General features: G+C 46.6%; 1 protein-coding gene across 1 annotated transcript in view; it reads right to left on the reverse strand.

The window, feature by feature from the left end:
* Positions 1 to 3256: 3256 nt before the first annotated feature.
* Positions 3257 to 24129, reverse strand: part of LOC100135903 (Shaw-related potassium channel protein Raw1) — a gene marked incomplete at its 3' end in the record, with an annotated part of 32077 nt that continues 11204 nt past the window's right edge. Inside the window, 3 exon segments of the mRNA NM_001124272.1 lie at positions 3257 to 3476; positions 3525 to 3589; positions 17501 to 18440. Coding sequence (NP_001117744.1) covers positions 3257 to 3476; positions 3525 to 3589; positions 17501 to 18440 — 1225 coding nt within the window.

The following is a 24129-nucleotide window of genomic DNA, read 5'->3' on the forward strand; positions in this document are numbered from 1 at the left end:
ATAAGCAAAAAAATATATATTTACTACTGAATCTATTGATGGTTTGCCTTCAATAAAAACAAGACTAGGTTCCAATGATTTAAGGGTTAGAGTACTTCACCTACAGTGAATATTTACAGCTGGGCCCTTTTCACCATTTGGATGGGCCATACAAGAGTATTTAGAGATTATTATCTCCCATTCATAGGTGTAGGGTTTCAGATCTTTTGGAATCTACCTGAGCTAACCTACTCTTTCCTATGGATGTCAAAATTAAAGACTCTCTTCCCATTATCAGTTTTGAGAAGTTTACAGTTTACAGAGACAGAGAACAAGCAACACAGATAGATAACCACAGAAAAAAGAAGAGACGGAAGCGAAAAGCTGAAGACTGACAGCAAGGTCCAGAGGACAAAAATGGGACAGACCAATACAACAAGGTGGAACAGGAGCTAGCTGCAGATGGGGTTCCTGTGGGTGGGTAACAGGGAGAAGGGCAGAGGTTTAGAGGGGACCCCAGGAGACCTGTGTCACTGATCCATGTCTACAGAATACTACGGGACACTACGTGGGCTGCAGGGCCCAGCAGACACTGACACCACTCTAGTACCAGCCCCCCATGCCGGCAATGGTGCTAAGGCTATAAAGCATTTGGTAACCTTTGTTTGGGGAGAGACAGAGTTTCCGAGGTGTAGTGTAACAGTATGGGACCTCTATCTTTCAAATAATTTCCTTTCACTCTTTTTTCAAAATGTATAATGTTATTGATCAAGGCCAATTGTACACACGTTACCATTCATGCGTTCTCTGTTTGATTAAGGTCCTGGAAGCATGCAGAGAGCAGTTGGAGGAGGAGGGGGGGGGGGTGAGGCACGGCTCGGAAAGAGAATGGACATCAATGTATTTTCTAGCAGGGTTGAGAGCCCAACAGCCAATCTGGCTCCAGGCACTAACACTTATCTGACGCTTATTCAGCTAGTTCAACATCAAGATCATTTTGTGGTTAACAATATCAAATGGAGAAGAGAGACTGACAGTTTCCAGTCTGCTTTGTAATACTGTCTATAAGAGTGCTGGCACAGAGCCATATTCAGCTAGACTTCAACATGTATCTACTGCAGTCCAATTATATAGTGATCTTGTTACATAATCTTATGACATGCTGTTATTTAACAACAATAGCCTGTCATCTATTTGTGAAGCAATGATATAAAAATAGTTATTTGCTGAAGTTATTCGTTGTTAGACCAGAGGTAGGACGCTGTTGAAAATGTACGTCTTCCTTCTCACAATGCTTGTCATATACTGTAATACCATGTGGCCTCTCTTATTCCTCATCATACTTCACCCCTTACCACCAGCTACATTTCCTCTCCAATGCCAACCATCAGCTGGACAGGACATGCAGTGTTGAGTTAAAAGACAAGCACAACACATGCCAACATGGAGCAACAGAGAAACAGGTTCACTTTCCATTGGCAACATATACATAGACAATCACACACAGACACAGTCGCAGACATACCGTACACACACTCAGAAGCACATTCATAAACACATGACATAGAATATACAACAGTGAGGGCATGTGTACTCTTAGTGATCATCCTACTTGATTCATGTAATGGATCAGTCTCATGACGTGGACACAGTGGATTACTGTTGTGTTTGTGTTATGGCTCTTGAGAGTCACTGAATTTGTCCATCCTAAACAGATCATGCTCACAAAGAGCGGTTCACTATGGGAGACAGTGGGAATGTGTGACCTTTCGACCAAAAAACGCTCCACTGTGCACTAGAAGAGGCAGGATAAAAAGTATGTGAAACTGTATACTGTATGGAGGCTGTAGCAGGTTCTGTCTTAGCTAGTGTCAGGGAACTTGGCTGTGGATGATGGCAGGTGAGATTTAGCAATGCTATTAGCCCATGACAACAATATACAGTATTATGTGCTTGTGATTCATCTCCCTACGCTCAAAGCAGCTAATTTAAGAAGCTGCGGATGACACAGGCATTATAGTTTGATACTGAAACAATTGTGGAAGCTGCTTTTTCTTCTTCTTTTTCAGTTGATTCATCATAGAAGCCTTTGGCTTGCACTTGTCCTGCCTTTGCCTGGTGTAACTGTAGACTAGAGGATATGATGAAGGCCTGATGTTATTGTAGAGCATAAGGATAGTAAGGAACTCTCGGTGTGTTGAACAAGGCAATTCTTTGATTGTGCTATTCTTTAGTGTTAGAGGCTGGGGCGTCAGGTTGTGAGTGTGGCATGGCCGTCCTCTTGGCCACATACCCACCCAGCTAGCTGCAGCAGAGGGTAGCCCTGGGGGCCGAGCGGTGGGCATGGGGGCGCCGGCTCCGCCAGTGACCTCCCCTGGGAAGAGCCAGCTAACGGCCAATTAGACACAAGTCAAGGATGGGGGGGATGATGAAAGTTGGAGTGATGGAGGGAGGAACAAACAGATCAGACAACGAGTGGAGGGAAAACAAGGAAAACAAACATACAACAGAGAAAAACAGAAAAAGGGAAAGTTAAGGTTGGCCCAGGGGGCAGTGTGAGAGTATAGAACACACAGAGATGGAGAGGAGGGTTGGCAGGGTAACGTAAAGAAACATTTTCAACAAAATCCAAAACAGAAAAACAAGACCACTAATTAGTGATTTGTTTATATATTTGTTCAGTAACTTATTTCATGCGGAAGTAAATAAATGAAAGTAAGAGTAATAAAGATGATTCAGTTTTAATGAAAGAGAGAGAGAAGAGTTGGACAGAGAAAAAGGCTAGCGTCCAAATGCCAAATAAGAATGTTGGGGATGATGTTTTTTTTTTTTTTTTTTCCACCTTTATTTAACCAGGTAGGCCAGTTGAGAACAAGTTCTCATTTACAACTGCGACCTGGCAGATGTTGTGTCGCTCAGCAGTAGTATGTGGGTGGGGGACCGAAAGTTGTTTGTGTTGGAAGCTGTATAGACAAAGATAGTAAAGACAAGACCTACTGTGAGAAAGCAACAACAAAAATAATGTGTGTGCTCTCTAAAGTGTCTTTTTGTGTCACGTTTCAGACTTACAGTACAGCTGTGCAGTTTCTCCTCCCTGAGTACACATGAAAGTATGTTTGTGCTTGACTCTAAGTGTGTTCCCTGAGGTGTGTTCCCTGAAATGTGTTCCCTGAAATGTGTTCCCTGAGGAAGTTGTGCTCTGAGATTTAAGCTCTGTGTGTGCCCCGATGTAGGATGTGTGCCCCGATGTAGGGCCTGTGTCTAGGTGTGTCATATTACGTACCCTTCCTGACTCTGGCCGCCGTGTGGCCTGGCCGCCCGCCCATGGCCAGCAGGAAGCAGGGCTGCTGCTCGGACCGGTCAATAGGGCTTAAGATCTGGCCGTCGTCAGGTGACATGATCTGGTCTATGTGGGGACAGTCTTCATTGGCCAGTGCTGCTTTTTCTGCCTCCTTGGCTGACTCCTTGGCTGACTCCTTGGCTGACTCCTTGGCTGACTCCTTGGCTGACTCCTTGGCTGACTCCTTGGTTAACTCCTTGGCTGCTCTCTTGGCTGACTCCTTGGACGTTTCCCCATTCACTTTGGGATCTTGAAAAACAGCTTGTGGAGCTGAAATAGAGGGAGAATAACTTAGTGGTGATTCCTCAATGGTGTGGAAGAGGATGTGTCAGCACCTCCATTTGTGTGCAAGCTTGGCTGTTTTTTTTATCAACCAGGTAGCACGGCTTTGAAGCACAACCATCAAACTTTTTCATATGTCAAATAAACATTGACCTTTCCCAACTGCCCCAAATCCCATCCACTGGAGCTTCAACAAACAAAAACTCTTCAGACTTGCTGCTCAATTTGGCACAGAATATCTGCTTTCTTTGGTTTCCCAAATCCCTCACTCTCAAAACTAGCAAGCTCCTGTCCTGGAAATGTACCACCTGCCTTTCCAGACATAGCAGTGACTATTTACAGGTCAATAAAATAACCATAGTGCCACACAATTCTTCATCTTCAGTATGGTAAGTAAAGGTAGTGGAGTTCTAAGCCATTACCTTCTGTACATGACCAACTCAAAACAATGGAACAGGAAACACATTTGATCATCCAGGCCTCACATGTCATACCTCGTGGGCCTTATAAGCATTACATCTCCAGACTGAACCACACAGCCCAGACCACCGCTGTAGTAAAACATTATTTGTGGGTAACACTTGCAGATATTAGCAATGATATCTCTGCTGCATTGATGCTTCACCCCATTACACATTACAGTAATCCATCTGCTCTTGTCAGCGCAGCAGGCAGGACACAGACCCTAGCCAGCCACACAAAGCCATTGTACGTGTGACGCAGACCCTCTGGGATAGAGGGAGAGGAAGACGGGGAGAGAGAGTGGGAGATGAGTCACTTTCAACAGTATAGTTCAATGAATAGACACCATTCTTTAACTCCCTCACTTTTTCCCTCTCTGTTCCTCCCCTTCTCCCTATCCCTGTTGACTTTTGTCTTTTTTTCATCCCCCTCTCATCCCCTCATTCATCTTTTGGATATCTGTATCCAATTCATGGGCTCTATTGATTGGCTGTTGGCCTGGTAATCGTGCATGTCTGATGTGATGAAGTGGCAGAGGATTTGTCCAGATGGTGCCTCTTTACGGGAAAGAGAGGGAGAGTAAAGATGACACAGCAGTAATGACCATATCTCTGAGATCTGTCCATCACTGGCATCGTGGAGGACAACACTTCCAAAAGAAGCATGATGCATTCTGGTCATTTTGGTCAGCCATCACTACAGCCTGAAGCCATCTTACTCTCTACTTTCTACTACACTAACAACATTTCTCGCAGAACCATACTCATCACTTCTCATTCAAATGTGTTGCCACACTGCACAACCACAGAAGAGATATATAGCGAGATACTGTATGTCAGTTAGCGGACCTTGTCCAGAAGTGTCTGTGTTGCACATGTGGTTAAAAACAGCTCACTGAATAAATGATGACAGCCATTTCAGAGTTTTTTTTTTTTTCTGCACTGGCTTGCTGACTGGAACTGCACTCTCATAGTCATCCCAATGGCATTTCACTGGGTCAACTCCCCACTGGTCCCTTAATGTTTGTCTGTGTGTTTTGACATTGATCAGTAAAAATGGATGTGTTCATCTGTTTAAACTTTGAAACAATAAGCACACACCATATTCAAGTATGCAACAAAGTAATGGATGTCATAAATAAGCAAGTAGCTACGTTGTGTGTTTGTGTGTGTGTGTGTGTGTGTGTGTGTGTGTGTGTGTGGATCACGTCAGCTACTCAAGGGACCAGCTTTATGAGGAGTACAGTACAGCACTTTAAAAGTTATGTAACCTTTCCCAGCTCTCTTATTCAGAGAAAGTGAGCTCCATAGATAGTGTAGACTGCTGTAAAAGGTAAATTGATGCATTGCATATTTGGCAATCCTAGTCTATTCCTCATCCTAATCAAACAGCCCATGCCTCATGTTCAAAGACTGGAGGACTCAGACAGAGTTCTCACTCCATGGGAGGCCATATATAGAGAATGCCAACTCATGTGCCAGAATCACAACATGCATTATTCATTTCCCCCTGAGCTGAACCCAACCCATCTTGAGGGCCCATGCTCAGCATGTTCCTGAATGTGTGTGTATTCATGTGTTATTACATACATGTATCCCTTATAGTAACTTTGGAATAATGTCCATGTAATGTAAAGTGTTGCTCTAATGTCTGTCTGTTAAATTACCACTGATGAGCCATTGATGCCATTGAGCCATTGATGAGCTGGTCAAACTGTTTTCTGATTGAGTGCTAAATGAGTTTCAGATTGGCTGCATAGTCCATCATTCTGCTTTGCAGCCCAGTGTGAATAATAGGAGAAGCAAGTGAATAGCTGCAGTTCGTGGCAGAACCTGAGTCCTATTGTGTAATGTGCGTTGCTTGGACACTGTTGTCATGGCAACATGCATTGGCACAGAAAAAAGATTGGGGGAAATTAAATAAATGAGACATTAAGAATGAGATAGGATGTTGGGAAGGTGAAAACAATCAGGCTGCAAAGTAAAGGTGCAGATAGAGGTCAAGGTAATCTAAATGTGTTTGTTACAAACAAATAGCTATCACTGAATAGTATTGTTGGAATCTAATCAGAAGAGACACCTTGTTAGTGGGACATCTTGGATACATAACTCTCCAGGGAAAACATTCATTATAAAGTTAAAAGATTCTATTACAAACAGGAGTACAGCCAGTGAGCGAGGGGTGCAGTGTTTTTGTGTGTGTGTGTGTGTGAGTGCTGAGAGGGGTGTTAGTCATAGATGTAGCATGGAATGATGCTTGGCCTTAACATGTGGCAGTAAATAAGGAGCCATCACCAGATGCACTCATGGCCACTTCAGGCCCTTGTGGCAGGGCATAAATACACACTACTCACACTATTTCATAGAAGAGGGAATTTCAAGGAATCAGTTGGGCCCTATCCCTATTATGAGTCGGCGATGTACAGTACATCAGCCTGTGAGTAACTGAGAATCCCCCCAAAGCTCCTTGTGCTCACCACAGCTAGCCTGGTCATCCAAGCAGAAAAACGTGAAAGAGCAACACAAACATCATCCATCCAAGGGACTTCCTGAAAATGTATAGGTTCTCTGAGGGAAACCCCTACTCTCTGCTGTCTTTGTCCAACTTCCCCTATGAGTCACACAGGTTAGACACACAGGTCTCCAGGCAAACAGGCTGTCTCTTTTATTGCAGTAATTTCTAGAGTGCAATATCACTGGTGCAATGTTAGTTAAACAAGTTAACTGTGAAATAATGGCATTCACTGTTAAAATATATATATATATATATATATATATATATATATAAACAAACACCTCCGGTCAAAAGTTTTAGAACACCTACTCATTCATGAGTTTTTCATTATTTGTACTATTTTCTACACTGTAGAATAATAGTGAAGACATCAAAACTATGAAATAACACATAAGGAATCATCTAGTAACCAAAATTGTCAATTTGGTTGAGGTTGGGGGATTGTGGAAGCCAGGTCATCTGATGCAGCACTCCATCACTCTCCTTCTTGGTATAATAGCCCTTACACAGCCTGGAGGTGTGTTGGGTCATTGTCCTGCTGAAAAAACAAATGACAGTCCCACTAAGCCCAAACAAGATGGGATGGCGTATCATTGCAGAATGCTGTGGTAGCCATGTTGGTTAAGTGTGCCTTGAATTCTAAATAATTCACAGACAGAGTAACCAGCAAAGCACCCACACACCATAACACCTCCTCCTCTGTGCTTTACAGTCGGAAATACACATGCGGAGATAATCCGTTCACCCACACCGCGTCTCACAAAGACAGTGAATCCAGACCAAAGGACAAATTTCCACTGGTCGAATGTCCATTGCTTGTGTTTCTTGGCACAGTCTATTCTTCTTATTGGTGTCCTTTATTAGTGGTTTCTTCACAGCAATGCAACTATGAAGGCCTCATTCAAACAGTCTCCTCTGAACCCTGAAATTTCCATCCCTAACTATAACATTTTCCGACAAGATATAACTGTCAAAGGGGGTGGTGTTGCAATCTACTGCAGAGATAGCCTGCAGAGTTCTGTCTTACTATCCAGGTCTGTACCCAAACAATATGAGCTTCTACTTTTAAAAATCCACCTTTCCAGAAACAAGTCTCTCACCGTTGCCGCTTGCTATAGACCACCCTCTGCCCCCAGCTGTGCCCTGGACACCATATTTGAATTGATTGCCCCTCATCTATCTTCAGAGCTCGTGCTGCTTGGTGACCTAAACTGGGACATGCTTAACACCCCAGCGATCCCACAATCTAAGCTAGATGCCCTCAATCTCACACAAAATATCTATGAACCCACCAGGTACAACCCCAAATCCGTAAACACGGGCACCCTCATAGATATCTTCCTAACCAACTTGCCCTCCAAATACACCTCTGCTGTTTTCAACCAAGATCTCAGCGATCTAAAACACTTCTGCGAGCAGGCCTTTCTAATCAACCTGGGCCGGGTATCCTGGAAGGATATTGACCTCATCCCGTCAGTAGAGGATGCCTGGTTGTTCTTTAAAAGTGCCTTCCTCACCATCTTAAATAAGCATGCCCCATTCAAAAAAATTAGAACCAGGAACAGATATAGCGCTGGGTTCACTCCAGACCTGACAGCCCTTGACCAGCACAAAAACATTGTGTGGCATACTGCATTAGCATCGAATAGTCCCCGTGATATGCAACCTTTCAGGGAAGTTAGGAACCAATATATACAGGCAGCTAGGAAAGCTAAGGCTAGCTTTTTCAAGCAGAAATTTGCATCCTGTAGCACAAACTCAAAAAAGTTCTGGGACACTGTAAAGTCCATGGAGAATAAGAGCACATCCTCCCAGCTGCCCTCTGCACTGAGGTTAGGAAACACTGTCACCACCGATAAATCCACAATAATTGAGGATTTCAAGAAGCATTTTTCTACGGCTGGCCATGCTTTCCACTTGGCTACCCCTACCCCGATCAACAGCCCTCCACCTCCCACAGCAACTCGCCCAAGCCTCCCCCATTTCTCCTTCACCCAAATCCAGATAGCTGATGTTCTGAAAGAGCTGCAAAATCTGGGCCCCTACAAATCAGCCGGGCTAGACAATCTGGACCCTCTCTTTCTAAAATTATCTGCCGAAATTGTTGCAACCCCTATTACTAGCCTGTTCAACCTCTCTTTCGTATCGTCTGAGATTCCCAAAGATTGGAAAGCTGTCACGGTCATCCCCCTCTACAAAGGGCGAGACACTCTAGACCCAAACTGCTACAGACCTATATCTATCTTACCCTGCCTTTCTAAGGTCTTCGAAAGCCAAGTTAACAAACAGATTACCGACCATTTCGAATCCCACCATACCTTCTCCGCTATGAAATCTGGTTTCAGAGCTGGTCATGGGTGCAACTCAGCCACGCTCAAGGTCCTAAACAATATCATAACCGCTATCGATAAGAGACATTACTGTGCAGCTGTATTCATCAACCTGGCCAAGGCTTTCGGCTGTGTCAATCACCACATTCTTATCGGCAGACTCAACAGCCTTGGTTTCTCAAATGATTGCCTCGCCTGGTTCACCAAGTACTTCTCTGATAGAGTAGTGTGTCAAATCGGAAGGCCTGTTGTCCGGACTTCTGGCAGTCTCTCTGGGGGTGCCACAGGGTTCAATTCTCGGGCCGACTCTCTTCTCTGAATACATCAATGATGTTGCTCTTGCTGCGGGTGATTCTCTGATCCACCTCTATGCAGATGACACCATTCTGTATACCTCTGGCCCTTCTTTGGACACTGTGTTAACTAACCTCCAGACGAGCTTTAATGCCATACATCTCTCCTTCTGTGGCCTCCAACTGCTCTTAAATGCAAGTAAAACTAAATGCATGCTCTTCAACCGATCGCTGCCCGCACCTGCCCGCCAGTCCAGCATCACTGCTCTGGACAGTTCTGACTTGTGGACAACTACAAATACCTAGGTGTCTGCTTAGACTGTAAACTCTCCTACCAGACTCACATTAAGCATCTCCAATCCAGAATTAAATCTTGAATCGTCTTCCTATTTAGCAACAAAGCATCCTTCAATCATGCTGCCAAACATAACCTTGTAAAACTGACCATCCTACCGATCCTCGACTTCAGCAATGTCATTTACAAAATAGCCTCCAACACTCTACTCAACAAATTGGATGCAGTCTATCACAGTAACATCCATTTTGTCACCAAAGCCCCATATACTACCCACCACTGCGACCTGTACGCTCTCGTTGGCTGGCCCTCGCTTCATCCTCATCGCCAAACCCACTGGCTCAAGGTTATCTACAAGTCCCTGCTAGGTAAAGCCCTGCCTTATCTCAGCTCACTGGTCACCATAGCAGCACCCACCCATAGCTGTCAGGTGCGTGAATGAGGACCCAAAAGCGAATTAACAAAACAGAGTTTCTTTAATGACGAAACACACGTAGGCTCAGATGGACAGGCAGATTCCGACAGGACAGGACAAGGTTAGCTGAACAGGCAGATTCCAACAGGACAGGACAAGGTAGCAGCAAACACGACGATAGTCTGGTTCAGGCATGAGTAACACAAACGAGAATCCGACAAAGACAGAAACAGGAACAGAGAGAGATATAGAGACCTAATCAGAGGGAAAAAGGGAACAGGTGGGAAAAGGGGTGAACGAGGTGGTTAGGGAAGACAAGGAACAGCTGGGGGAAAGAGGGGAAGAAAAGGTAACCTAATACGACCAGCAGAGGGAGACAGGGTGAAGAGAAAGAACAGGAACAAGACACAACATGACAATACATGACAGTACCCCCCCACTCACCGAGCGCCTCCTGGCGCACTCGAGGAGGAAACCTGGCGGCAACGGAGGAAATCATCGATCAGCGAACGGTCCAGCACGTCCCGAGAGGGAACCCAACTCCTCTCCTCAGGACCGTACCCCTCCCAATCCACTAGGTACTGGTGACCACGGCCCCGAGGACGCATGTCCAAAATCTTACGGACCCTGTAGATAGGTGCGCCCTCGACAAGGATGGGGGGGGGGGGGGGGGGAAGACGAGCGGGGGCGCGAAGAACGGGCTTAACACAGGAGACATGGAAGACCGGGTGGACGCGACGAAGATATCGCGGAAGAAGAAGTCGCACTGCGACAGGATTAATGATCTGAGAAATACGGAACGGACCAATGAACCGCGGGGTCAACTTGCGAGAAGCTGTCTTAAGGGGAAGGTTCTGAGTGGAGAGCCAAACTCTCTGACCGCGACAATATCTAGGACTCTTAGTTCTACGCTTATTAGCAGCTCTCACAGTCTGCGCCCTATAACGGCAAAGTGCAGACCTGACCCTCTTCCAGGTGCGCTCGCAACGTTGGACAAAAGCCTGAGCGGAGGGGACGCTGGACTCGGCGAACTGAGATGAGAACAGCGGAGGCTGGTACCCGAGGCTACTCTGAAAAGGAGATAGCCCGGTCGCAGACGAAGGAAGCGAGTTGTGGGCGTATTCTGCCCAGGGGAGCTGTTCTGACCAAGACGCAGGGTTGCGAAAAGAAAGACTGCGTAAGATGCGACCAATAGTCTGATTGGCCCGTTCTGCTTGACCGTTAGACTGGGGGTGAAAGCCGGAAGAGAGACTGACGGAAGCCCCAATCAAACGGCAAAACTCCCTCCAAAATTGAGACGTGAATTGCGGACCTCTGTCCGAAACGACGTCTGACGGAAGGCCATGAATTCTGAAAACATTCTCGATGATGATTTGTGCCGTCTCTTTAGCAGAAGGAAGCTTAGCAAGGGGAATAAAATGAGCCGCCTTAGAGAACCTATCGACAACCGTAAGAATAACAGTCTTCCCCGCTGACGAAGGCAGTCCGGTGACAAAATCTAAGGCGATGTGAGACCACGGTCGAGAGGGAATGGGAAGCGGCCTGAGACGGCCGGCAGGAGGGGAGTTACCGGACTTAGTCTGCGCGCAGACCGAACAAGCAGCCACGAAACGACGCGTGTCATGCTCCCGGGTGGGCCACCAAAAACGCTGGCGAATGGAAGCAAGCGTACCCCGAACGCCAGGGTGGCCGGCTAACTTGGCAGAGTGAGCCCACTGAAGAACGGCCAGACGAGTAGGAACGGGAACGAAAAGAAGGTTCCTAGGACAAGCGCGCGGCGACGGAGTGTGAGTGAGTGCTTGCTTTACCTGCCTCTCAATTCCCCAGACAGTCAACCCGACAACACGCCCCTCAGGGAGAATCCCCTCAGGGTCAGTGGAGGCTACTGAAGAACTGAAGAGACGAGATAAAGCATCAGGCTTGGTGTTCTTAGAGCCCGGACGATAAGAAATCACGAACTCGAAACGAGCGAAAAACAGCGCCCAGCGCGCCTGACGCGCATTAAGTCGTTTGGCAGAACGGATGTACTCAAGGTTCCTATGGTCAGTCCAAACGACAAAAGGAACGGTCGCCCCCTCCAACCACTGTCGCCATTCGCCTAGGGCTAAGCGGATGGCGAGCAGTTCGCGGTTTCCCACATCATAGTTACGTTCCGACGGCGACAGGCGATGAGAAAAATACGCGCAAGGATGGACCTTGTCGTCAGAGAGGGAGCGCTGAGAAAGAATGGCTCCCACGCCCACCTCTGACGCGTCAACCTCGACAACGAACTGTCTAGAGACGTCAGGTGTAACAAGGATAGGTGCGGATGTAAAACGATTCTTGAGGAGATCAAAAGCTCCCTGGGCGGAAACGGACCACTTAAAGCACGTCTTGACAGAAGTAAGGGCTGTGAGAGGAGCTGCCACCTGACCGAAATTACGGATGAAACGACGATAGAAGTTCGCGAAGCCGAGAAAGCGCTGCAGCTCGACGCGTGACTTAGGGACGGGCCAATCAATGACAGCTTGGACCTTAGCGGGATCCATCTTAATGCCTTCAGCGGAAATAACAGAACCGAGAAATGTGACGGAGGAGGCATGAAAAGTGCACTTCTCAGCCTTCACAAAAAGACAATTCTCTAAAAGGCGCTGGAGGACACGTCGAACGTGCTGAACATGAATCTGGAGTGACGGTGAAAAAATCAGGATATCGTCAAGGTAAACGAAAACAAAGATGTTCAGCATGTCTCTCAGGACATCATTGACTAATGCCTGAAAGACAGCTGGAGCGTTAGCGAGGCCGAAAGGAAGAACCCGGTATTCAAAGTGCCCTAACGGAGTGTTAAACGCCGTCTTCCACTCGTCCCCCTCCCTGATGCGCACGAGATGGTAAGCGTTACGAAGGTCCAACTTAGTGAAAAACCTGGCTCCCTGCAGGATCTCGAAGGCTGAAGACATAAGAGGAAGCGGATAACGATTCTTCACTGTTATGTCATTCAGCCCTCGATAATCTATGCAGGGGCGCAGGGACCCGTCCTTCTTCTTAACAAAAAAAAACCCCGCTCCGGCGGGAGAGGAGGAGGGGACTATGGTACCGGCGGCAAGAGCTACAGACAAATAATCTTCGAGAGCCTTACGTTCGGGAGCCGACAGAGAGTATAGTCTACCCCGGGGGGGAGTGGTTCCCGGAAGGAGATCAATACTACAATCATACGACCGGTGTGGAGGAAGAGAGGTGGCCCTGGACCGACTGAACACCGTGCGCAGATCGTGATATTCCTCCGGCACCCCTGTCAAATCACCAGGCTCCTCCTGTGAAGAAGAGACAGAGGAAACAGGAGGGACAGCAGACATTAAACATTTCACATGACAAGAGACGTTCCAGGAGAGGATAGAATTACTAGACCAATTAATAGAAGGATTATGACAAACTAGCCAGGGATGGCCCAAAACAACAGGTGTAAAAGGTGAACGAAAAATTAAAAAAGAAATGGTTTCGCTATGATTACCAGAGACAGTGAGGGTTAAAGGTAGCGTCTCACGCTGAATCCTGGGGAGAGGACTACCATCCAAGGCGAACAAGGCCGTGGGCTCCCTTAACTGTCTGAGAGGAATGTCATGTTCCCGAGCCCAGGTCTCGTCCATAAAACAGCCCTCCGCCCCAGAGTCTATCAAGGCACTGCAGGAAGCTGACGAACCGGTCCAGCGTAGATGGACCGACAAGGTAGTGCAGGATCTTGAAGGAGAGACAGGAGTAGTAGCGCTCACCAGTAGCCCTCCGCTTACTGATGAGCTCTGGCTTTTACTGGACATGAAGTGGCAAAATGACCAGCGGAACCGCAATAGAGACAGAGGCGGTTGGTGATTCTCCGTTCCCTCTCTTTAGTCGAGATGCGGATACCTCCCAGCTGCATAGGCTCAGCACCCGAGCCGGCAGAGGAAGATGGTAGTGATGCGGAGAGGGGGGCAACGGAGAACGCGAGCTCCTTTCCACGAGCTCGGTGACGAAGATCAACCCGTCGCTCAATGCGAATAGCGAGTTCAATCAAGGAATCCACGCTGGAAGGAACCTCCCGGGAGAGAATCTCATCCTTTACCTCTGCGCGGAGACCCTCCAGAAAACGAGCGAGCAAAGCCGGCTCGTTCCAGCCACTGGAGGCAGCAAGAGTGCGAAACTCAATAGAGTAGTCTGTTATGGATCGATTACCTTGACATAGGGAAGATCGGACCCTGGAAGCCTCCTCCCCAAAAACAGATCGATCAAAAACCCGTATCATCTCCTCCTTAAAGTCCTGATACTGGTTAGTACACTCAGCCCTTGCCTCCCAGATTGCCGTGCCCCACTCACGAGCCCGTCCAGTAAGGAGAGATATGACGTAGGCGATACGAGCAGTGCTCCTGGAGTAAGTGTTGGGCTGGAGAGAAAACACAATATCACACTGGGTGAGGAACGAGCGGCATTCAGTGGGCTCCCCAGAGTAACACGGCGGGTTATTGATTCTGGGCTCCGGAGATTCGAAAGCCCTGGAAGTGGCCGGTGGATCGAGGCGGAGATGGTGAACCTGTTCTGTGAGGTTGGAGACTTGGGTGGCCAGGGTCTCAACGGCATGTCGAGCAGCAGACAATTCCTGCTCGTGTCTGCCTAGCATCGCTCCCTGGATCTCGACGGCTGAGTGGAGAGGATCCGAAGTCGCTGGGTCCATTCTTGGTCGGATTCTTCTGTCAGGTGCGTGAATGAGGACCCAAAAGCGAATTAACAAAACAGAGTTTCTTTAATGACGAAACACACGTAGGCTCACATGGACAGGCAGATTCCGACAGGACAGGACAAGGTTAGCTGAACAGGCAGATTCCGACAGGACAGGACAAGGTAGCAGCAAACACGACGATAGTCTGGTTCAGGCATGAGTAACACAAACGAGAATCCGACAAAGACAGAAACAGGAACAGAGAGAGATATAGAGACCTAATCAGAGGGAAAAAGGGAACAGGTGGGAAAAGGGGTGAACGAGGTGGTTAGGGAAGACAAGGAACAGCTGGGGGAAAGAGGGGAAGAAAAGGTAACCTAATACGACCAGCAGAGGGAGACAGGGTGAAGAGAAAGAACAGGAACAAGACACAACATGACAATACATGACAATAGCACGCGCTCCAGCAGGCATATCTCACTGCTCACCCCCAAAGCCAATTCTTCCTTTGGCCGCCTTTCCTTCCAGTTCTCTTCTGCCAATAACTGGAACAAACTGCAAAAATTACTGAAGCTGGAGACTCATATCTCCCTCACTAGCTTTAAGCACCAGCTGTCAGAGCACCTCACAGATCACTGCACCTGTACATAGCCCATCTGTAAATAGCGTCATCCCCATACTGTATTTATTTATTCATCTTACTCCTTTGCACCCCAGTATCTCTACTTGCACATTAATCTTCTGTACATCTACCATTCCAGTGTTTAATTGCTATATTGTAATTACTTCGCCACCATGGCCTATTTATTGCCTTACCTCCCTTATCCTACCTCATTTGCACATACCGTATATAGACTTTTTCTACTCTATAATTGACTGTATGTTGTTTATTCCATGTGTTACTCTGTCTTGTTGTATGTGTCGAACTGCTTTGCTTTATCTTGGTCAGGTCGCAGTTGCAAATGAGAACTTGTTCTCAACTAGCCTACCTTGTTAAATAAAGGTGAAATAAAAATTCATATAATAAAAAACAGCTGATGCTGAGAAGTGTCTGTTACTTGAACTCTGTGAAGCATTTACTTGGGCTGCAATCTGAGGCTGGTAACTCTAATGAACATCCTCTGCAGCAGAGGTAACTCTGGGTCTTCCATTCCGGTGGCAGTCCTCATGAGAGCCAGTTTCATCATAGCGCTTGATGGTTTTTGCGACTGCACTTGAAGAAACTTTCAAAGTTCTTGAAATGTTCCATAATGACTGACCTTCGTGTCTTAAAGTAATGATGGACTGTCGTTTGTCTTTGCTTATTTGAGCTGTTCTTGCTATAATATGGACTTGGTCTTTTTCCAAATAGGGCCATCTTCTGTATACCACCCCACCTTGTCACAACACAACTGATTGGCTCAAACGTATTAAGAAGGAAATAAATTCCACAAATGAACTTTAAGAAGGCACACCTGTTAATTGAAATGCATTTCAGGTGACTACCCCATGAAGCTGGTTGAGAGAATGCCAAGAGTGTGCAAATCTGTCATCAAGGCAAAGTGTGGCTATTTGAAGAATCTCAAATATAAAATATATTTTGATTTGATAAACTTTTTAGGTTACTACATGATTCCATATGTGTTATTTAATAGTAAAGATAAAGACAAACCCTTGAATGAGTAGGTGTTCTAAAACTTGACCTACCTGGCCTATACATCATAAAAATACATTTGGCAATCAGCCAAATGAACAATATGTCTGCAGGCTTTAAACTTGTTTCATAGCCCTGCAGTATTTTTCCTGAGACAGCACACACACAGATAAGTTAACTAGGAAATATAATAAATGTATGGTTTTAATAGTCTTATGTGTGATTCATAAATTGTAATGTATTTTCCATCTGAGTGGATGAAATATGCTATTTAACATCTGCTGTCAGGATGGATGGCTAATGTATGTGCCCCTGTGTTACCTTTGGTGTTTTCATCACTGCATTAAACTGGTCAGGGTAGAGATGAAAAGGTAGTTGAGAGGGAGATTGGTCTGGTGTGGTATGAGGTTTGGTCTGGTGTGGTATGGTATGGTAAGGTATAAGGTTTGGTCTGGTGTGGTATGAAGTTTGGTCTGGTGTGGTATGAGGTTTGGTCTGGTGTGGTATAAGGTTTGGTCTGGTGTGGTATGTGTTTGGTCTGGTGTGGTATGAGGTTTGGTCTGGTGTGGTATGGTATGAGGTTTGGTCTGGTATGGTGTGAGGTTTGGTCTGGTTTGGTATGAGGTTTGGTCTGGTTTGGTATGAGGTTTGGTCTGGTGTGGTATGAGGTTTGGTTTGGTGTGGTATGAGGTTTGGTCTGATGTGGGATGAGGTTTGGTCTGGTGTGGTATGGTATGGTATTGAGGTTTGGTCTGGTGTGGTATGAGGTTTGGTCTGGTGTGGTATGAGGTTTGGTTTGGTGTGGTATGAGTTGATAATGTCTGGCGAGTGGGCAGTGGAGTTGATGAAATATGTGTATGAGTGGAGTGGTCACTGGTCAACATACTGCCATGTAGGGGTTTTCCATATTCAATGGCTCCTGGTGTGGAGAATGGCTGTTTTTCTGACTGGTGAGTTAGCAGAAGGAAGAGGAGGTGGAGAAAGGAGGAGGAGGTGAAGAGAGGAGGATGAGTAGGAGAAGGAGGAGGTGGAGAGAGGAGGATGAGTAGGAGAAGGTAGAGGTGGAGAAAGGAGGAGGAGGTAGAGAGAGGAGGATGAGTAGGAGAAGGAGGAGGTGGAGAGAGGAGGATAAGGAGGAGGAGGAGGAGGAGAAGGTGGAGAGAGGAGGATAAGGAGGATAAGGAGGAGGAGGAGGAGGTGTGAAGGCAGGGGAGTTCAGTCAGGTAATTGAGAATTTATTTTCTTTTCATTGAGATTCAGATGGACATTCGGCAGAAAGTTTTCCTACCTGCTCTGTTTATTTCTAAGATCTCTTCTGGTGGTTCTTGTGGGGCCAGGGGCCATGTGTCGTCCTGCGTGCTGTGGTGAGGTGAGGTTACCTCCGACTTACAGTAATTGGGGGAGCCCAGAAGTGGGGCGCGGGGGATATGTTTGTTCTTTTTCTTTGGTAACTTCTGCTTGGCCATCGCCAGGGAGTAATACATCCCAAAGTTATTGACAATAACAGGCACTGGCATGGCGATAGTCAGCACACCAGCCAGAGCACACAGCGCTCCCACCAGCATGCCAGACCATGTCTGAGGGTACATGTCTCCATAGCCAAGGGTTGTCATGGTCACCACCGCCCACCAGAATCCAATAGGAATGTTCTTGAAGTGAGTGTGTTCGCTGGCTCGGGGGTCATTGGGCTTGGCACCAATCCTTTCAGCATAGTAGATCATAGTGGCGAAGATGAGCACACCCAGGGCGAGGAAGATGATGAGGAGCAGGAACTCATTGGTGCTGGCTCGGAGTGTATGACCCAGGACACGCAGTCCCACAAAGTGCCTAGTCAGCTTAAAGATCCGGAGGATCCGGACAAAGCGTACCACGCGTAGGAAACCCAGTACATCCTTAGCCGCCTTGGAAGAGAGCCCACTCAGCCCCACCTCCAGGTAGAAGGGCATGATGGCAATAAAGTCGATGATGTTGAGGGTGTTACGGAAAAACTCCAGCTTGCTCGGACAGAACGTCACTCGCATTATGAACTCAAATGTAAACCACAGCACACAGACCCCCTCAATATAGGTGAGGAAAACTACGGTCTCAGTCTCCTGGTAGACCCGCGTGCTGTTGTCCAGCGGGTCAATTTCCGTCCGGTTGATGATGGGGTTGAAGGCCTCGTGTGTCTCCAGGCAGAAGGTGGTGATGGAAACCAGGATGAAGAACAGGGAGGCGAAGGCTATCCACTGCAGGGGAGAGATGAGAGGGAGGGAGAGAAGGAGGGTGAGGGAAAGAGAGAGGGAGAGATTATAAGCGAGGGAGCTTAGAATACAAACGTGAAGGAACAGAGCACTAGAACACCCCCACAGCTCTCTTCAGTTCTACAACACAAATCTAGGTCAGTACTCTTAACTGTGTGTCACTTGAAAGGGCGTGCACCTAAACTGTGGTGCTCCGGTAAGAGAGTTGCTAATACTGTTGGAGCCTACACGGAGGAGGGGAGGGACAGAGGGGGACGTTATGTACTGTACAGGGGAAAGCTTGTTTCTGGGTCAGCTTTTGCGCCAGCACTTAAGGTATTTTTTCCGGGAGGGCACTGTGTTCACCATGGCATCTGGCCCAAACGATAACATGTGAACGATGCCACCTCATAAATTTTGAATGGTGCTTTAATGCATAGTCCCTAATGTATAGGCAGATATACACTGCTGCCCATAGATTAGGGCTGACAGCAGTACTGCTGCTGCCAGAAGAGGCTGATGGGGTTGCATAACTCCACTTAACACCACTGGAATATTAAAGCGATGCTCCAGAACTTTTGTATAATTTCAGCCAGTAGTTTTGTAAGTGGTGCTCATGAGCCAAAACAGGTCCCAGTTTTTTGTGTACTACATCATCCAATTGTGTACTACATCATCCAATTTGTGTGATATGTTATGAATCCAATTCATACACTATGTTAAGAAATTATTTTGCTTAAAATATATTTTAAACGTGTCCAGGTCTGAGAGGAGGCAGGCACTGTCAGGCACACACACTACAACCACACTACAGTAGTGATAGAGCCAGGGTCCAACCTGGACATGAAGGGCTTAGTGATTACATTATAGAAGAACAAAGGACAATTAGGTTATTTTTCTAAGATGGGTGCATCACAGTTATTTTTGTGCATGGTCCACAACTTCCAACATCCTTGACCTTCAACAAACTGAGCCAAAGCAATGTCAATATAAAATGTAAATCAAATTGATCTTTTCAACTCCAAACAAGAATTTACGGTATAGTACACGCACACCTTACAACCCTGATACTTACAATAACAACAACAACCTCTCAGGAGAAAGGATTCATTGACAAAAGAAGCAAACTAGGGTGTTGAGAAATTAAGTGGTCTAGTTAACCTCCATTGACCGTTGAGAGGCTTGTATAATGGAAAAAGGCACAAAAAACCTATCCCAGTTAACACTTTACACGGAACCCTATGCAGTGCCTTTTTCCAGTAGGTTTCACTCATGGTAGTGAATGTACCTTGTGTCCTACTGATACAATCAGATACAGAATCGGAGACAGAAAAGACAATACAGAAGTCTGACTGACTCATTAAATTGAGAGAAACTCATTACATTTAAAGAAACTGTGCTAGAGCGATTCACTCTGATACGGTCTATTGTTGTTGAAGGTTTTGCAAGCTGCAGGTTCTACTGCAATGTGTACTAATGAAACAGATAAAGGGGTATATTAGATATGCCACCTCCACCCGCCTGAGGCAGCAGAGGCCTGGAGATGACGGCACACAAGACAGAGAGAGTGACGTCTGAAAGGCAAAAACCCCACTGCGATTTCTTTCTTAAAAACACACATTCATTCACACTCTCACTCGTATTCTCTGACACACATGCAACACACACTAGACATTGACAACAACAACCACAGCAGCAACAACAATAACAAGATAGAACATAATAACAATAACAACAACAACAAGATAGAACTGCCAAAGCGGGAGGAGTTGCAATCTACTGCAGAGATAGCCTGCAAAGTTCTGTCATACTTTCCTGGTCTATGCCCAAACAGTTCGAGCTTCAAGCTTTAATAATAAGTCTCTCACTGTTGCCACCTGTTATAGACCCCCCCTCAGCCCCCAGCTGTGCCTTGGACACCATATGTGAATTGATTGCCCCCCATCTATCTTCAGAGTTCGTTCTGTTAGGTGACCTAAACTGGGATATGCTTACCACCCCGGCCGTCCTAATCTAAGCTAGATGCCCTCAATCTCACACAAATTATCAAGGAACCCACCAGGTACAACCCTAAATCCGTAAACATGGGCACCCTCATAGATATTATCCTGACCAATTTGCCCTCCAAATACACCTGCTGTTTTCAATCGGGATCTCAGCGATCACTGCCTGCATCCGTAATGGGTCCGTGGTCAAACGACCACCCCTCACAATTGTCAAACGCGCCCTAAAACACTTCTGCGAGCAGGCCTTTCTAATCGACCTGGCCGGGGTAACCTGGAAGGATATTGACCTCATCCCATCAGTTGAGGATGCCTGGTTGTTCTTTAAAAGTAATTTCCTCACCATCTTAAATAAGCATGCCCCTTTCAAAAAATGTAGAACTAAGAACAGATATGGCCCTTGGTTCACTCCAGACCTGACTGCCATCGACCAGCACAAAAACATCCTGTGGCGCACTGCACTAGCATCAAATAGTCCCCGCGATATGCAGCTTTTCAGGGGAGTCAGGAACGAATACACACAGTCAGTTAGGAAAGCAAAGTCTAGCTTTTTCAAACAGAAATTTGCATCCTGTAGCTCTAACTTCAAAAAGTTCTGGGACACTGTAAAGTCTATTCAGAATAAGAGCAAGCCTCCCCAGCTTCTCCTTCACCCAAATCCAGAGAGCAAAATTAAATCTAGAATCGGCTTCGTATTTTGCAACATAGTGTCACGACTTCCACCGAAGTTGGTCCCTCTCCTTGTTCGGGCAGTGCTCGGCGGTCGACGTCACCGACCTTCTAGCCATCACTGATCCATTTTTCATTTTGCATTGGTTTTGTCTTGTCTTCCATCACACCTGGTTTCAATCCCATCAATTACATGTTGTGTATTTAACCCTCTGTTTCCCCTCATGTCTTTGTCGGAGATTGTTTGTTGCATGTTTTGTGCAAGTCATGTTCTGGTGTGTGTCGGGTTTTGTACCCGTTTATATTATTTTTGTATGTATTGGTTTTCAGAGTTTTTTTTAGCATTTATTAAACTGCTCCGTTTATACCAAGTTCACTCTCCTGTGCCTGACTACCCTGCCACCAGCACGCACCCATTACAGAATCACCAACCCATTTATGGAGTCAGCAGGACAAGGTACCCCGGCCATAGAGGTGGAGGAGCGCATCCAGGAGCATGCAGCAATACTTCACCATCTTGGTATCGCCATGGACCGCATTGTCCAGAAAATGGACCGCTGGGAAAGACAGGGAGGTCCTCCAGTGCCTCCACCAGCACAACCGGGGTCTCCCCTGAGCGCCCCTTTTCCACCTGAGTCCAGTGGGATTCATCTATCCCTGCCCCAGGAGTACGGCGGAGAGGCTGCGGGATGCCGGGGGTTCCTACTTCAACTGGAGCTATACCTGGCCACCGTCCACCCGGCTCCATCTGGCCGTGAGAGGGTGCCTCACCGGGAAAGCCCTGGAGTGGGCCAACGCCGTGTGGAGAGAGGGAGATGCGGCGTTGGACCAGTTTGAGGAGTTCACCCACCGTTTCCGGGCAGTCTTCCGGGCAGTGAACGCCTCTACCATCTGAGGCAGGAGACAAGGAGCGCCCAGGAGTTTGCACTGGAGTTTAGGACCCTGGCTGCCGGTGTGGGATGGAACAACAGGGTCTGCCCGAGGACATCCGTTGGGAGCTGGCCTGCAGAGACACCACCCTCACGTTTGACCAGCTGGTGGACCTGTCCACCCGGCTGAACAACCTGCTGCCTACTCGCGGATGTTCAGATCAGGGTCTGGTGGTTCCATCCTCTCGCACCCCCTCTCCGATACCCATGGAGCCGGGAGGGGAAGCGCGCAGGGAGACCGGAGGGGGTTCCCGCTCGTGCACCATCTGTGGCCGCAGAGGTCACACTTCCGGTCAGTGCCGGGTTGGTTCCTCTAAAAATCGAGGCAGCAGGCAGGGCACTCTGGCGTCACCCCAGGTGAGCCAACACCATTCTCACCCAGAGCCCTCTGTTGCACAACTGGGGATTTGTACCTGTACATATTATTTTTGTATATATTGGTTTTCTGAGATTTTTTAGCATTTATTAAACCGCTCCGTTTATACCAAGTTCACTCTCCTGCGATTGACTTCCCTGTCACCAGCACGCACCCATTACACCAAGCATCCTTCAGTCACGCTGCCAAACATACCCTCGTAAAACTGACTATCCTACCAATCCTCGACTTTGGCGATGTCATTTACAAAATAGCCTCCAACACTCTACTCAGCAAACTGGATGCAGTTTATCACAGTGCCATCCGTTTTGTCATCAAAGCCCCATATACCATCCACCACCGCGACCTGTATGCTCTCATCGGCTGGCCCTCGCTACATATTCATCGCCAGACCCACTGGCTCCAGGTCATCTATAAGTCTTTGCTAGGTAAAGCTCCGCCTTATCTCAGCTCACTGGTCACCATAACAACACCCACCCGTTGAATGCGCTGCAGCAAGTATATCTCACTGGTCATCCCCAAAGCCAACACCCACTTTGGCCGCCTTTCCTTCCAGTTCTCTGCTGCCAATGACTGGAACGAATTGCAAAAATTGCTGAAGTTGGAGACTTATATCTCCCTCAATAACTTTAAGCATCAGCTATCTGAGCAGCTAACCGATCGCTGCAGCTGTACATAGCCCATCTGTAAATAGCCCACCCATCATCCCCATATTGGTTTTATTTACTTTTTGCTCTTTTGCACACCAGTATTTCTAATTGCACATCTTTATCTGCACATCTATCACTTCAGTGTTTATTTGCTTAATGGTAATTACTTCGCTACTATGGCCTATTTATTGCCTTACCTCCTTACTCCATTTGCACACACTGTGTATAGATTTTTCTATTGTGTTATTGACTCTGTGTTATTGACTGTTTATCCTATGTGTAACTCTGTGTTGTTTTTTGTCACACTGCTTTGCTTTATCTTGGCGAGGTCGCAGTTGTAAATGAGAACTTGTTCTCAACTGGCCTACATGGTTAAATAAAGGTGAATTTTTTTTTTTTAAATAAAAAAATAACAACAACCATAACAATCACTGCAGCAACAACAACCACAATAACACTTCAACCCACAAGTGTAAATGAAATTCAATTACTTTGTTTTCACACTGACTGTTTCCATCTGTCCTGTCCTCCACATAAAAATAACCTTCTGGTTGGGTTTCTGAAATGAAGACAGGTTGTGGTAAGTCCAGAAGGAAGAGAAGAGAGTGTTAGTGTCCTTGTCACCACAACATTTTCTCTCACAAGCCCAGCAAAGGTGACAGACTTGCTTCCATTCTTTCACTGGTGTGAAAACAAATTAGCAGCATCCCTGCATGGGCTCAATTATGGAGACCTGTCATTGGACTGAGAATCAATTCTAACTGCTGTCAACTTCCTGTGCAGAATATCCAACATCTAAGTCTGTGACATTGCTCTCAGAACATCCAACATTTTCTTCAACACGGTCAACTATCCGTATCAATACAGCAACATCGTTATTAATAATGTATGATATGCAGCTGTTAGAGTAAAACCTGGAACATTGGAAAAGTATCATATTGTTCACTAATGAAGGAACTTGAGCCGTTAACACACATTCCATGAGACTAATTGAACTCTCCAGCGAAAGGAAATGAAACAACTATCTTTGAAAAATGTCCACTAACCTTTTCTTTATCTTTATTCCAT

Source organism: Oncorhynchus mykiss, chromosome 26 (genome assembly GCF_013265735.2).
Source record: "Oncorhynchus mykiss isolate Arlee chromosome 26, USDA_OmykA_1.1, whole genome shotgun sequence".
In the NCBI taxonomy this organism is placed as follows: domain Eukaryota; kingdom Metazoa; phylum Chordata; class Actinopteri; order Salmoniformes; family Salmonidae; genus Oncorhynchus; species Oncorhynchus mykiss.